This window comes from Gallinula chloropus, assembly GCF_964237585.1.
Source record: "Gallinula chloropus genome assembly, chromosome: 2".
NCBI classification, from domain to species: Eukaryota; Metazoa; Chordata; class Aves; order Gruiformes; family Rallidae; genus Gallinula; species Gallinula chloropus.
This window is the reverse complement of record NC_140086.1, coordinates 160797568-160813864: the sequence shown is the minus strand read 5'-3', so window position 1 is coordinate 160813864 and position 16297 is coordinate 160797568. Positions and strand designations below refer to the sequence as shown.

General features: G+C 44.1%; 1 protein-coding gene across 1 annotated transcript in view; it reads left to right on the top strand.

Moving 5' to 3' along the window:
* The window catches only part of OBSCN (obscurin, cytoskeletal calmodulin and titin-interacting RhoGEF), a gene marked incomplete at its 5' end in the record, with an annotated part of 199183 nt that overhangs the window by 56105 nt on the left and 126781 nt on the right, over positions 1–16297 (top strand). The window contains 10 exon segments of the mRNA XM_084260922.1: positions 1314–1580; positions 2195–2464; positions 3437–3703; positions 6724–6990; positions 8788–9054; positions 9965–10234; positions 11367–11633; positions 12163–12429; positions 13760–14032; positions 15524–15790. Of these exon segments, the coding sequence (XP_084117048.1) occupies positions 1314–1580; positions 2195–2464; positions 3437–3703; positions 6724–6990; positions 8788–9054; positions 9965–10234; positions 11367–11633; positions 12163–12429; positions 13760–14032; positions 15524–15790 (2682 nt within the window).

Below are 16297 nucleotides of genomic sequence, written 5' to 3'. Positions count from 1 at the left end.
GGTAGCCAGTTTCTCTAGCAGAATGCTGTGAGAAATGGTGTCAGGTTGCCTTTGCAAAGCTCACTCCATTGCCCACCGAACCCCATGTACACAACAACTGTGGCAAAGGAAGCCAAGACCCCCATCACGACAGTGCAGCCCTACTCACTGGGTTCTTAAAACAACTCTTCCCTCTTCTCCTCCCACGACACCTGGCTAAATGTCATGAGATTTGCTGCAGGATCATCAAACCTCACGATTTTGCCTCCCATGGTTTGCTTTGGAGTGGTTTCCTCCAGCTTCTACTTGTTGTTTGTCTCACCCACACCCCCATCCTCACACCAGTCACACACAGTTGGAGCAGACAAGTGCTCCAAATCCCTTTACCAGGAGAGAAGACCCCCAGTTGTACAAAGCGAAGAGCCACCTTCTGCATTTTCTCTTCCTGTTATATATTTTAAAAGAACACTGTGTTTTCTGTGTCTAACTTAAACACTGTGATAGAGGCAGAGAGAAGGGAGACATTTGAATTAACACATTGATCTCAGGAAATCTGAGATCAGTCCCCAGATTTCATAGAATCATAGAATGGCATGGGTTGGAAGGAACCCCAAGGATCACAGAGCTCAAACCCCCCTGCCACAGGCAGGGACACCAACCTCCAGGCCTGGAGCTACACAAGGTTGCTCAGGGACCCATCCAACCTGGTCTTGAACACCCCCAAGGATGGGGCACCCACCACCTCTCTGGGCAGCCCCTTCCAGCCCCTCACCACTCTCTCAGTAAAAAAACTTTCCCCTAATATCTCATCTAAACCTTCCCTCCTTCAGCTTCACTCCATCCCCCTTGTCCTGCCATTGTCTGCCCTTTTAAAAAGCTGATTCCCCTCCTGTTCCTCTGCTCCCTTCAGGGACTGGAAGGCTGCAATGAGGTCCCCCCACAGCCTTCTCTTCTCCAGGCTGACCCAGCCCAGCTCCCTCAGCCTCTCATTGTAGGGGAGCTGCTCCAGCCCTCTAATCATCTCTGTGGCTCCTCTGACCCCTCTCCAACAGTCCCACATCTTTCTTGTATTGAGACCCCAGCTCTGGACACAGGACTCCAGCTGGAGCCTCAATGCCTCAAAGCCTGATATGGCTTTGCCATAGCAGTGCTGTGTCGTGTTGAGTAAATTACCTGTTTTCTGGATGGTTCAGTCATCCAAGTGGTAAAAACAGGGATAACACCTTTTCCTTTCCTTAGTTCTTCACTTGCTGTGTGTTGGTTGAGTGCTCAGCACAGCGCAGGTTCCTCTGGTTCTCTGCATAACCGACCATTTCTTTTTAAACTCCTTTTAGAGCTGCCTGTCAAAATTGTCAAACCTTTGAGAGACAAGATTGCTCTGGAGAAGCATCGGGGATTCCTGGAGTGCCAGGTGTCTCGTGCCAACGCCAAGGTCCGGTGGTACAAAAGGGACCGTGAAATTCACCCCAGTGACAAGTACGAGCTGGTGAGCGACGGCGTCTACCGGAAACTCATCATCAACGACGCGGGTTATGAAGATGAAGACATGTACACTTGTGATGCCTTTGATGACAAAAGCAGTGCTAATTTCTTTGTTGAAGGTAGTAAACCATTTTATTTCCCCCCTCTGGGATGCATGGGAGGAGGATTGGCTGATTCAAGAAGCCCTTGTCGTTTACTTTGAAACCAAAATATCACTTAAAAACTTAATTAGTGTTGATTTTTTTCTGAAGTCCATTGATGCTGCTTCCTTTTAGGATTTTAAGGATAAGAATATTCTAGGAAATGACTATATGATACATATTCCTAAGGAAGCTTCTGTTCCAGAGAAGTTTATCGGATGTACTTGAGAATGTTGTTCAGAGAAAAGTTGCTGCAGCTAGCCAATGCCTTTCCTATTATTAACATTTCCATGAGCATTCTTTTCCATTTTATATAGTGCCAAGTATTTGATATCAGAGTCAGGAGGAGGCTTTAGGAATAGGACTGGGAATCAGGAGATCTTGATTCTCTAGAGGCAGTACCACAGTCTCACTGCCTGACCTGTCACCAGCGATATATGTTTATTTTTATGCAAAAGAAAATATGTTTTAATGCCTTTTGAGCCAGTCAGTGCAGTATTCAAGAGCAGTAAAAATGGCATGAGCACGCAGGCTGCCAATGAGTTCTTTCATGACTCCTTAATCTCTGCTTTCCCATTCCATCCTTTATCCAGAACAATCTATTAACATTGTGAAGGAGTTGTGTGATGAGGATGTGACTGAGCCTGAAGAAGCCAAGTTTGAATGTGAAATATCCATTCCATCCGTGAAACCCCCCAAATGGTCTCTACGTGGAGAAGTCTTGCAGGCTGGCAGAAACATTATCATCCAGCAAGAAGACACCATCCACAGACTGACAATACTGAAAACTAGTGCTGATATGACAGGCACCATCCAGTTCTCCATTGGCAAATCAAAATCCACAGCAAACCTGCTTGTCAGAGGTAATGTGCTGTTTCCTGGATTGAATTAGATCATGAGATATCATCCCTCTCAGTCACTGGAAAGTAGTTTTACAGGTGTAGTCTGGTACCAATGGTTGAGGTCTTGGAAATGTATCTGGAAGATCTGCTTAGTTCCCAGTTACAAATCGCTGGACACGATGTTGGATGCACTAAATGGGAAAGCAATGTTTTAGGAAGGGATCTGATTACATGAGTTTAAGTTCTTAGGATGAGTTAAAAGCCCAGCACTGCATGAATGGTTCGGGTTTCTCAGTGCAATGAAATTAACTACTTTAAATCCAACACTTGAGTGAGTCATTCTCTGAACTAAAAAAAAAACCCAAACAAGCCCTAAACCACAGTAAAAATAGTTTTGGTATTTTTACATAGCTTGTATCCAAAGCTGGTATTGAAATCTACTGAGCTAAGACTGGGTTTTGTTTTTATTTTTCTTCTTGACTATATCAAAGAGGGAAAAACCAGATGAAATTTGCCAGGAGAGTTTATTTTGTCCAGTAGCTGAACTAGACAAGTTTGATAGCTCATTTACTTAATCCACTTTGTCACTGACTTGATCTGGGACACAGCTTCAAGGCTTTTTATCTTCTGCTGTCACTACAGTAAATATCTTCAATCACATCCTGATGTCCTTGCTTTGTCTTTAATTTGCTCCTACTGGAATAACAATTTCAATTAGGGAACGATTCAGTAAGCACTGGACCAGAACTGTGCCACGCATTTGGTAGTGAATGTACAGTATTACCTTCTAGAAATCAGCATTCCCTATAGATCACAGGGTTGGTTTAGCTTCAAAGCAGATCAGCTCTGTAACAGAAACCTTGTAGCATCATCTGAGCATTTCATAGAACAGTTGTGGGTGACATGCATGAAATTAATTGGCAGGAAATGCAGATTAGAGACTTTTATCTTCTTCATATTAATCTTTGTCTGTTTCCCACCCCTGCTTTGCAGATTACCACATACAGATCACCAGGAAGCTGGAGGACAAGACAGCTCTGGAGCGCCATTCAGTCATCCTGTCCTGCGACTTCAGGCCTTCTCCAAAGATTGTGAAGTGGTTCAAGGGCCACACGCCCATCGAGCCCTCTGAGAAGTACAAAATCAGGAGGGAGCAGCATTCTGCAGAGCTCAAGATTTTGAAGGTGAAGCCTGAAGATGCTGGCACGTACAAGTGCAGGGCTGGAAATGCAGAGACCGAAGCCACCCTGACCGTTGAAGGTACAAGCAGTTTGCAGCAGGGTGACTTCCCTTTGCATGTCTTCATGGTTCAGTATTTCAGTTTCTCTTCTTGAGTAGAGGTGGATCCCCACGCTTATCTTCTGCTAATTGTATATAAATCCAATATTTTAAGTGAGCTGACTGTAGGACAAGAGGAAATGCCCTCAAGTTGCACCAAGGGAGGTTCAGATTGGTTGTCAGGAAATATTTTTTCACAGAGAGGATGATTAGGCATTGGAACAGGCTGGACAGGAAGGTAGTGGAGTCACCATCCCTAGAGGTATTTAAAACTTGGGTAGATGCAGTGCTGAGGGACAGGGTTTAGTGATGATTTTGGCAAGTTAAGTTGACTGTTGGACTTGGTGACCCTTCCAACCAAGACAATTCTGTTCCATTATGCACTGCTGATATGTCATGACACACCTCCCCTACGGAGAGAGGCTGAGGGAGCTGGGCTTGTTTAGCCTAGAGAAGAGAAGAGAAGAGAAGAGAAGAGAAGAGAAGAGAAGAGAAGAGAAGAGAAGAGAAGAGAAGAGAAGAGAAGAGAAGAGAAGAGAAGAGAAGAGAAGAGAAGAGAAGAGAAGAGAAGAGAAGAGAAGAGAAGAGAAGAGAAGAGAAGAGAAGAGAAGAGAAGAGAAGAGAAGAGAAGAGAAGAGAAGAGAAGAGAAGAGAAGAGAAGAGAAGAGAAGGCTGCAGGGGGACCTCATTGCAGCCTTCCAGTCCCTGAAGGGAGCAGAGAAACAGGAGGGGAATCAGCTCACTAAAAACCAGATAATGGCAGGACAAGGGGGATGGAGTGAAGCTGAAGGAGGGAAGGTTTAGGGGAAAGTTTTTTACAGAGAGAGTAGTGAGGGGCTGGAAGGGGCTGCCCAGAGAGGGGGTGGATGCCCCATCCCTGGGGGTTCAAGGCCAGGTTGGATGGGGCCCTGGGCAACCTTGTGTAGCTCCAGGCCTGGAGGTTGGTGGCCCTGCCTGTGGCAGAGGGGTTGGAACTCTGTGATCCTTGGGGTCCCTTCCAACCCAGACCATTCTATGATTCTGTGATACTGAAATCCAGCACTTGCCATGAAGTAATGAATGCATGTGAAGAGCACCAGCAGGGTAAGGCAGAAATCCCTGTGTCTTTCTCAAGCCACAATTATTTTCCATTTCATCCAAGGAACTAGAAGTCAGTTACAATCAGCTAAAAATGTCCTTCATGTTAAACTGCTGCAGGCCCCTGAGGCTAGTGATCTCAGCTGGAGTTTTAATTGCCTGGCCACTGTGTCAGCTTTTTATATCTGCTATCTGTTTCTTATTCATAATGATGTTCTACCTCATGCAGATAAGTCATTATTTTTAGCCAGTTCTTTACCTCTGGTAAAACTGTAAGAAAAGATGACCACTGTGTCACTTCCAGCAAGGCTTGGAGATGAGCCACAGAATAATTTCCTGAAGTCCAAGGATCAGGTTTTGGTAACAGTATGGCCTTGCAGATCTTCATCTATATGTAAAAATTTTTAAATACTCCCAACTCCTCCTCAGAGTTAAGTAGTCCTTGAGAAACAGCATTTCATGATTGAAGAAGCTGCAAAGAGAAACATCTGGCCAAGAGAGAAAAGAAAATAATTCAATTATTCTTGCTCCCTCAACAGGTACAAGTTTTATGGAAAAAAAAAAACAACCTTGGTCTTCATCTCATTCCCTGTGTTTTCCTGGCAGTGAGACAGGGGCAATTTAGTTACAAAGTGTTTGCCTGTCTGCAATGATGAGCACACAGGGGTGGGAGCTGTGTGGTATTGAGACATCACTGTGGTGTTATTACCATTTTAGAAAGATTTGCTTATTTTTCAATTAAAAAGAATAAATGAAAAAGCAAACCAGTTTTATGTCCACAAAGAGAATTGAAGGATAATATAGTCTATTTTTTAATAGATGTTTTTTGTTGGACCAAATGCAGCAGCAAGTAAATGATGGGCTCAGCCCTGGGTCTGTTCTGTTCAGTATCTTTATCAATGCCCTGGATGAAGGGATTGGATGTTCCCTCAGTAAGTTTGTGGGTGACACTAAGCTGGGAGGAAGTGTTGATCTGCCTGAGGGTAGGGAGGCTCTTCAGAGGGATCTGGGCAGGCTGGACCCATGGGCTGAGACCAATGGGATGATGTTCAACAAGGCCAAGTGTAGAGTGCTGCACATGGGACAGAACAACCCCCTGCAGCACGACAGGCTGGGGGAGACTGGCTGGAGAGCTGCTGGGGAGAAGGACCTGGGGGTGTTGGTTGACTGCCAACTGAACATGAGCCAACAGTGTGCCTGGGTGGCCAGGACGGCCAACAGCATCTTTCAGGCCTGTATCACAGACAGCGTGGCAACAGGTCCAGGGAAGGGTTTGTGCCCCTGGACTGGGCACTGGTGAGGCCACACCTCAAGAGTTGGGTTCAGTTCTGTGCCCCTCACTATAAGAAGGACATTGAGGTCCTGGAGTGAGTCCAGAGAAGGGCAACCAGGCTGGGGAAGGGGCTGGAGGGCAAATCCTCTGAGGAACGGCTGAAGGAACTGGGGGTGTTCAGCCTGAAGAAGAGGAGGCTGAGGGGAGACCTTATCACCACCTACACTGACCTGACAGGAGGGTGCAGAGAGGTGGGTGATGGTCTCTTCAGCTAGTGACAGGTGATGGGACAAGGGGAAATGGCCTCAAGCTGCACCAGGGCAGGGTCAGATTAGACATTAGGAAAAAGTTCTTCACTGAAAGGGTTATCAGGCACTGGGACAGGCTGCCCAGGGAGGGGGTTGAGTCACCGACCCTGAATGTATTTAAAATACATGTAGATGAGGTGCTCAGGGATCTGGTTTAGCACAGGATGGGAACAGTTGGACTTGATGATCTCAAAGATCCTTTCCAACCTTGTGATTCTGTGAAATGTACCCACGGTGTACAGGAGACCAGACTAAATCGTCTCATAATCTCTGAGCACTATGAAATCTCTCTCTGGTAATTGATTTCTGTAACAGTGGTGGTGGTGCACCTTGGTTTCCTACAGCCCGCAACGTAGAAGTAATCAAACACCTGCAGGACGTGGAAATTGAAGAGGAGAGTACTGCTGTCTTCTCCTGTGAGCTGTCCCACGATGATGAGGATGTGGAATGGTTCCTCAACGGCACCCTCCTCTACACCAACAACTTCAATGACATCAGGAACACTGGCAATTGCTACACCCTGACGATGAAGCAGGTCAAGCCTGAGGATGCTGGCACAGTGACAATGAAGTCAGACAAGGTGTCAGAGAGCGTGCAGCTGAAGGTGATAGGTGGGTTGTGATTGAACTTATATAAGAGATGCAAAGGAGCTCTTGTTTACCATATCCATGCAGCAGTCCTGCTCATAAGCTTCACCTCTCTGGGGCTGAGTGTGCACAGGCTTTCTTTCAGCCAAAGGTTCTACTCTAGCTGATGATTATTCTATGGAAGACTGTTCTGGTCTCTTGCCAAAACTTTCCATAGCTATTTATCACCCTTTTGCTTGTCATCAGCATAGTCTCAAGTGCAATTCTCTTCACTTGTCAGTCTCCTCAATAATATATAGTCCATAAACTGCTGTTTATAAAGTTTTTTGTCCACAAGGACCTGAAATTTAGTGTACCTCTCTGGGAGTAGAACACACCTTTCAGTCCATCAGCTCTGGAGTTGGACTGTTTCAGCAGAGAGAAGGGGGTTTGCCACCTTGAATTTTGGTGGCACACATGAGTTGCTGTGGTTTGACATGCTCTTGTGCATCAGCTAAGCCATGGTAAATTGAGAAAATTACCTTAACCATGTTACATATTATTTTAAGCATGTTTCAATTCAATATGTAATTTGCATAAATTATTTAAAGCATGTTGTAAACTCTCCCCAAAATTTTAAAATCACCTTTTCATTAGCAACATACCTGTAGATACACACTTGGGTAAATCATAGTGATTTCCTAACCTAAATTAACCCTGTGTATCTGGAAATATGAGCTGAAAAATGGTCTGAGCCATTCTTTCTGAAATTCAGAGTCTGATGTCCTCTGTATGCTCTTAGAGAACCATCTCTCTGACTTCCTTTGCATTTTGTCTCCTGATCATGACTAATTTGTTCTTCCAAGAGTACCCAGATGATTTGACTCTTTTACTCTATCCACTCAGTCTGAAGGATTTCCTCTTCCTACTTTCCTTTATATCTGGTCAAAAATTTCCACTGTACAATCATCTTTAGTGTCCAATATATTTTAAATCATAGAAAGAGAATCAATAAAACAAAGAAGCAAGAGCAAAAAATGCTCAGGAGGGTGAGGAGAGTGCAGCACGTCCTTTTATTGCTGCTCCTACTGCATTGACCCTGCTTTGAGAAAAGGCAGTGCCAGCTGTCTGGCTTTAGGAGATCTACATCCCACTTAACTTGTCTTCACACAGTTTTCTTCTAACCACCTGACCCCTTTCCAGTTGTGGACTGATGCAGTGAGAAATGACATTCCCAGAGAACTTTGTCTGCTCATCCACCGTGCAGACAAGGGCTTCCTTAAATCTGGGCTACCTTGTTGAGTAGCTATTCAATGGAAGTGTGATGTTGTTCCTCCAGCCTTCACTAGGGCCCTCCTTGCCTGGTCCAAGCCACATTCCCTGTGGTGGGATCTCCTGTGCCTGACAGAAACCCCAACACAGAGAAAGAAGATTGCAAGGACTTGTTTTTCACAGAATCCCACAGAATCACAAGGTTGGAAAAGACCTTTGAGATCATCAAGTCCAATGATCTTAAAGGTCTTTTCCAACCTTGTGATTCTGTGAAAAATGAGTCCTTGCAATCTTACAGGTGTGCAGTCATAAGAGAGGCCATGATTGCAGCACTGAATGTCACTACCCATCTATGGCAGTGCCTCTCTCCTTCCCTGCACCCTCCAAGTATTAAATTCTGATTCCCCTATAGCTCATTCCAATCATGAGGTGTGAAACCACTTCAGGTTCTGCATTGGTATCATCAGCATTGTCAAGGGTCTAATTCAGCTCTCTTTAAATACTTGGTACCAACTGAAAACTTAAAATATCCTGGTTTTTCTCTGTTTTTTTTGCCCATTAAACCTTCAGAGAAACCTGCTGTCTTCATGAAGTCCCTGGACGATGTTTTTGGGGAGGAGCGAGGTGTCATTAGACTGGAATGTGAAGCCTCAAAAGAGAAGGTCAAACCTGTTTGGAAAAAGGATGGTGTGAAGCTCGCTGCTGGTGGCAAGTATGAGCAGATACAGTCTGGGAAGACCCTGTGCCTCCTTATCCATGACCTTGAAAAGACAGATGCAGGTTTATACACGTGTGATATTGGCACTGATGTTGCCAAGTCAAAGGTCAGCGTTCAAGGTAAGTATGTAGGCAGTGGCTAGTCAAGGGGTGATGCAAGTATGGGTGGGCTTGATCACTTTGTCTGACACCTAGTCCTCCATCAGCCTCACATAAGGCAATGTCTGAACAACCCCTGTTACTCCTTCTTGTAAGTATATCTGGTGTTTCAGTGTAAATCATGTGTGAAGAATGTATTGGCAGTGTTTCTTTCCTGAGCATCCCTAAAGTGCAGAAGAAATCCTCCCAGAAGAGCAACTAATTTCTCAAACAACAAAAAAAACCCCAAACCACCAAAAATAATAATAAAAAAACCACCCCAAGCAGCTTGTGATTCCTATTTGTCAACTATTAGTGTGGGGTCCCACAAAAGAAGGACAACATTGTCCATTGATAAACCCCGCAGTTCAGCTTGTCCTCTCATCCTTGTGGCTGCTTGAAGGAAAGAGGAGTGTTCATGGCTTGCAAACTCATGTGGATAACGAGTCAAAGTTTTCATTTCTCTGATTTGAACCACAGGAAGGGTGGAATAGTAAAAAAATTAACACAAACATCCCATTTTCTCCAATCAGCATGGAGAAAAACCTCACACAAAAACCTAGAAGCTTCCCATCAGACAGCTGTTCTCCCTTCTAGCTCATGGAATCTTGACTCTTTTGCACTGAATGAGCTGTTCTTCATGTAGTGCTGCCAGAGCAAAGCCAGGAGATTCATGTGTCACTTCCTAGAGCTTTATGGTGATCTTGAGTGGATGACTCTGTGATCTTGAGTGGATAATGCCTGAGAAATCTTTCCTGCTTCAAATATATCTGTAAGAAACTCAGTGCTGTCCTGCTGATCCAGTCTGATGAGCTAAAAAATGCCAGTGCCAATACTCATGTAAATGATGAAAGTCTTTTCTCCTCATATCAACCTACTTTTTGTCATCCAGAGCTGAACATTGGCATCACCAAACGGCTGAAAAACACTGAAGTCCAGGAGGGAGAAGATTGCACTTTTGAGTGTATTTTGTCCCATGAAAGCATTGGTGACTTCAACTGGACCCTGAAGGGCAGCAAAGTGGAAAGTGGTGGGCGATTTAAAGCCTCCAACATGGGTCGGAAATACACGCTCAGTATCAAGAACGTGGTTCCTGGTGATGCTGGGGAAGTGATTTTCACTGCCCGGGGTCTAACCTCTAAGGCTTCTCTGGTTGTGAAAGGTAATGGGATCAGGAGGACTCTGGGGTTTGGTTTCCCAGGTATCTTTTGTCAGTAAACCATGAGACCAAACTCTTGTTGTGATCAAAGTGAATAGCAGCCCTCTCTGTCAGCTGGGATTTTCTTTCTTCAAAATCAGCTGAAAGGTTTAAACTTTATACAGATATATGGGAATTGCAGAAGGCACTGTGCTGTGTAATTGTACAGGTGATTCCCACCCAAAATGTGTGCATCTGAGATAATCACTCACAGCTCCCTGGGGAGGGAATGGAGAGAAGAAATGGGTAGTTTTCAGACGTGGTTCATCACCCACAGTTAGATTTATCTGGGATAAATTAAATTGTTCCTTGAAGGCTGCTGCCAGTATTCAGCAGATCACTGCTGGCTGTAGAATCACAGAGTTGTAGGGGTTGGAAGGGACCCCCAGAGATCATTGGGTCCAACCCTCCTGCCAAAGCAGGGTCCCTAGGACAGGGCACACAGGTCGGTGTCCAGATGGGTCTGGAATATCTCCAGAGAAGGAGACTCCACACCCCCCTGGGCAGCCTGTCCCAGGGCTCTGTTACTCTCACTGTGAAGAAGTTCTTCAGCATATTGGTGTGGAACTTCCCATGCTCCAACCTGAGGCCATTGTCCCTTGTCCTGTTCCCACAGACACTGAGAAGAGGCTGCCCATTTCCCCCTGTGTTCCACACTTCAGATATTTATAACCATTAATAAGATCCCCTCTTAGCCTTCTTTTCTCAAGGCTGAACAGCCCCAGTTCGTTCTTTCTAGAGTGGCAGTGGAGTGAGTCCCTCTATAGCATAGATGTCTACATTTGGTGAGATAGATCCCACCATGACTGCATGCCTACAGTAACTACAGGGACAACAAAATGGCATCCCCTTAAATGGATGCCATCAGGACAACTCTTCACTCCTATAAGCAGTCATTAATAATCACTGATAGCCCATATCTGCAATTAAAATATGGCCTAAAGAGCAAGACTGATTCTTTTTTTCCTTGTATCTTTCCTAAATTAATTGTGAAAATGTGCCAGGTGTGGTATTTGAATTGCAAAACCCCCAACCATATGGTGATCATGATTTTTTTATCTGGGTTCCTTTTATTCCCCCCTGTCCTGCTCTCCAGAAAAACCTACTGAGGTTACAAAGCAGCTGGAGGATAAAACATCAGCAGCAGGGCAGGACATCAGCCTGAGCTGTGAGTTGTCGAAACCTGATGTGAGCATCAGATGGTATAAAGATGGCAAAGCAATCCGAAAAAGCCAGAAGTATGACTTGCACCAGGAAGGAACACGGGCCATTCTGATCATCCACGACTCCACAGTGAAGGACAGTGGGGAGTACACCTGTGAGACAGAGGTCTCCAAAACAAAAGCCAGGATCACAGTGCAAGGTCAGTAGGAGCATGAGTAGGGGCTGGCACGTACAGGTGGTGGGGCAAATAGCTGCAACCGATGGGAGATGTTCTCTTCTACCTCACTAAACAGGGTCAAGTTTTGGTTAAAAAACATGTTATGGATTAAAAGGTTTAAAAAAAAAAAACCTTGCTACATAATAAGCCAAACAAAATGGGCAGTTTCAATTAGTCTTTCTTCAATATGGGTGATCAAAACTCTATGGAGTCTGTCAGATGAGATCTCACCAGCACATACACAATGACTTTAATATTTCCAGGTATCTTTCTATTTTAAATTTTAAATCTAATATGCCCTGTGACATGAGGTGAAGCTGGTGAAGGTGAAACTGGTGACCTCCTTTGATCCTTTCTATCTCTGTACCTCTATATCTCTATATGTTTACCCACCCTACAAGTGGGTGTGGAGGGGAACCAAGACTGCTACCTTGTGATTCTGTGATACTCTGTGTGCACAGGACTTGATGGCATTAAAAATATATTTTTTTTTTTTTTTTGTCCTTTCCAGAAAAACCTAATTATTTTGTCAAGGAACTTTCAGATCTGAAAGCTGATGAAAGTGGAACTGCAGTTTTTATGTGTGAGAGTGAGAAAGCTGCATCTTCTGTGGTCTGGAGGAAAGGCATAGCTGAACTCAGGGCTGGCAGGAAATATGAGATGACACAGAAAGGAAGGGTCCTGCAGATGACCATAAAGAACTTGGAGAAAAGTGACAGTGACACTTACACCTGTGACATCGGTGATGCCCAGTCCAGAGCCAAGCTAGTCGTGCAAGGTATGCATGAGAGGAGTCATAGACTCACAGTTTGGGTTGGGAGAGACCTCAAAGACCATCTAGTTCCAACCCCCTGCCATGGGCAGGGACAACCCCCACTAGCTCAGGGTCCCCAAAGCCTCATCCAACCTGGCCTGGAACCCTGCCAGGGATCCAGGGGCAGCCCCAGCTTCTCTGGGCACCCTGTGCCAGGGCCTCACCACCCTCACAGGGAAGAATTTCTTCTAAAATCTAATCAAAATCTGCCCCACATCCCATTTCTCCACCAGAAAATGCTACCTGCATGGGCAGATCCATTTCTCAGCATACAGGCTGCAGATTTGCTGATTTCTGGCTCTGAGCCATGATGTCCATAGGCTGCACAGGGCAAATGAACAAAAATTCAGCAACACAGAGCTGGACATGCAGAGCAATTTGTTGATTTGAACAAGTTCACTTAATTATTATAGTTAGTTATTAAAGACTTGGGGGTAAAGCCAGGCTCCTCCACCTCTGATCGTCTGCCAGCGCAGCATTGAGAAGCAAAGAAGTGTTCTTAATGCCCATCACAGCCTCAGGATCTGAGCTACTCACTGTGAGGTTTCTAACATCAACTTTTCTGAGTTAAAAAAAATACTTCTCTGTCACTAAGGTCAAGGAAAAAAAAAGCAAAATTGCCCTGTCCTGCTTTAGTAAGTAGGAGCAACATCAGATGGATCTTTGTGTACATGGATAACCTCATTTATTTAATTTATTTATTTAGGTAAATGTATATCTATCTACATCTGTGCAGTGAGGTTTTTCAGGGCTGTGGTTTTTGTTTCCTTTTACTAAAGCTGCAGTCAGACACTCTCTCCACCTCCCACTGTGTTTATGGTTGAGCTAGGCTCAAAGAAAGTGGTCACTGGGTGGTCCAGTCCCATGGAAAGCAAGTCATATCTGCTGTTGAAAAACAGAGGGGTTGTCATGGGAGGGATCATATGTTTAGTGGTGTCTAGAGCCCAGTGATGCTGCCAGAGCTGCATCCTTTCAGCCTTTCCAGGCTGAAAGTTCCTAGTTCCATTAGGAGAAACTTCATAACACTGGATTTGAATCGTACTGGCTACTTGCTCTGCTCTATGTGTTCTGATGCTTTGAAGTTGTCTTCACCCTATTTTGGTGTGTGTCCTGTATATTATTATCTCCCTGTGAGTGGTTTTTGTGTTCAATAACAGGGGAAATGTGTTTCAGTCTTCTGTATCATGACCATATCTCTTTAAATACTCACATGGGAAATCTTGGCCTTTTCCATATCAGTTTTCATGCTAGAAACTGAAGGTTCCAGTAATCGATGTATCTATGTTCCTTTCAGGCCAGAAAGTGCTAATAACAGAAGACCTGGAAGATGTCACTGTGTTAGAAGGAGAATCTGCCATGTTCAAGTGCAGAATCTCTCCTGTAGACTATAGCAAAGTGCAGTGGTTTTTGGATAAAACCCCACTCCATACCAATGAACTTAATGACATCCAGTCTCAGCCTGGTGGATATCACTTGCTAACGTTGAAAAAACTCTCACTGAAGGACTCGGGGGTCATTACATTTGAAGCTGGTGATAAGAAAACATCTGCCAGTTTGGTTGTTAAAGGTAATTCAAACATAAACACTGTAGGAGAGGAAAGAATGCTTAGAAATAAGTATGGGTCAATGTGGGTAGGTGAGAAGAAAGAAGGAAAACGCTATATATTTGGCCCTATATGTATATCTGTGTATGTTCAAGAATAGCATTACCTATATAAAGAATCTAGGGCTGGGGCATGAATGCTGTGCAATCCTGTAACAACTCTCAGTGTGTTTATTAGACCTTAGATGGGGATGTTATATCCTAGTCATGGTCCACTGAATGCACTGTCCAGTTGTCCTTGAGCTGAGCTGATGGGGTGATGATAAATTAATTAGTTCAAGGGAAAAAAAATAAAAACAATCCAAAAGTGCAACAAGTAAGTTTTAAATTTAGTTTTCTTTTTTTTCTTCTGTGGCAACATTACGTGTGTTTTCCACTCTTCATTGTTGACAATGAATTGTTTTCCCTGGGGAAGATAGAATGATGTAAAAGTGCATTGTTAGACTACTTCCATAGTGAGGGAAAAAGAATAATTGCTGGACAGCCCAAGGGTGTAGGATCAAAGAGGTGTCTTCTTACTGGAAACATAAATATTTTTCACTGACCTCAGAGCCTTGACCATGTCAGTTCACATTCTCATTCTTTTCAAAAATCACATTTCTTGCAAGGAAGACTTTTTAAAATTGGAAAAATTGCCCAGATTTTGCTACAGAAGGGGAACCAGTTTATGCCTTATTTTTTTCTTGTTTTCCCCAAAAGACTGATTCCTTTTGGCAAAACTAATATGTGTTTCTGTGGTACCTAAACCAGGCTTTGGGTTTCTGATTGGATTATTGTGAATTAAAAAGCATTAGAGGACATAAGATCTACCTTAGCCCAGGTAGCTGTTGATGTCTAGCTTAGGCTGCTTCCATAAACTGTGTAGAAAGACAAACACTTCCAAAGATCGGTTTATCTCCTCTGTCCTGATCACCTGTTTTGAAAGTGAAATATCTGGTCTCTGGAGGTGAGTGTCATCTTCCAGCTGTTATAGAGACACTCTACCTGAGCAGTCTCAGCTGTCTGCCTGGTATTCAGGTGACTCATATCAATGAGATGAGGTTTGCTCTAGATGACTGGCTTTAATAAACCTGTACTGCACCTTGCTTCGTGCAGAATTAACTTTCCCACACTCAGTCAGAAGGTTCAGACTAACCATCTGACATGTGAAAGGGATTAGGAGAACCATGTCTCCATCCTGTTTGTATTTAATGAGATGTGAGAGGTCCAGTTTATGTTCTTCAGCTGGTGTATTTTCTCCTCAGTTTCTCCCAGATGGCATTAGGTATTCAATAAACATGGCATGACTGGTGCCTTCCTGAGGGCTTTATAGCCAAGCATACCAAATTATTTGTTACTAACCTTGATTTGTAATTTTGATACAAGTAATCTTGGATGTAAATCTCACAGATTACTTGTGATCTGCAAGCCTGCACCTCTTCTGAAACATCTCAGATGGTTTTTATGTGATTCTAGAGAAGCCCTGCATCTTCACAAAGGAGCTGGCTGATACTGAAGTCACTGAAGGAGAGGATGTGATCCTTCACTGTGAAACCTCCAAATCAGACAGCCCTGTAAAGTGGTGCAAAGATGGGAAGAGCCTTAGGAATTCTTCCAAGTATAACATCAGCCGGTCGGGATTTGAAGCCAAGCTTGTCATTCACAGGGCAGAAGAAAGAGACAGTGGCAGATATGAGTGTGAGGCTGGAGCAGCTAAAAGTAGTGCTGTTATTACTGTCAAGGGTAAGAACTTTTGGAGTGATGGTTTGGGTCATAACTCGTTGTCTAATACTGAGGCCAGAGTAATAAATTGAAATGATGAGAAAATGAAATTGTGCTGAAAATGAACCTCATGTCTTCGCACCACAGCGCAGGAGAGGTTCTCATCAAGTCACCCAGGACAGCACCCAGAGAGGTGACAGAAGTTGAAACTGGAAAATCCTTTATTTTACCTGATTTTAACTCAGAAAGTTAACTGTCTGAGCTCTCTGGAGCAGAGAGCAATGGGTCAGCAGAGAACAGTGGCTGTCTCTTTAGGAGATACACCTACCTTAAGACATAATCCAGGGAAGGTATGTATTACCTTCTAAAGCTGTCTCCTTTGATGGCTGCCTCCAGAGAGGGAGCTGATACACCCCCATTTCCCTGGGTAATTGCTTTAGGCAGCCAAATTTATTGACAGGAGTGAATCCAAAGTTGTTTTTCCCAAAGATCATGATCAGTCAGGAGGTGCTACCTGAAGGGTTATTG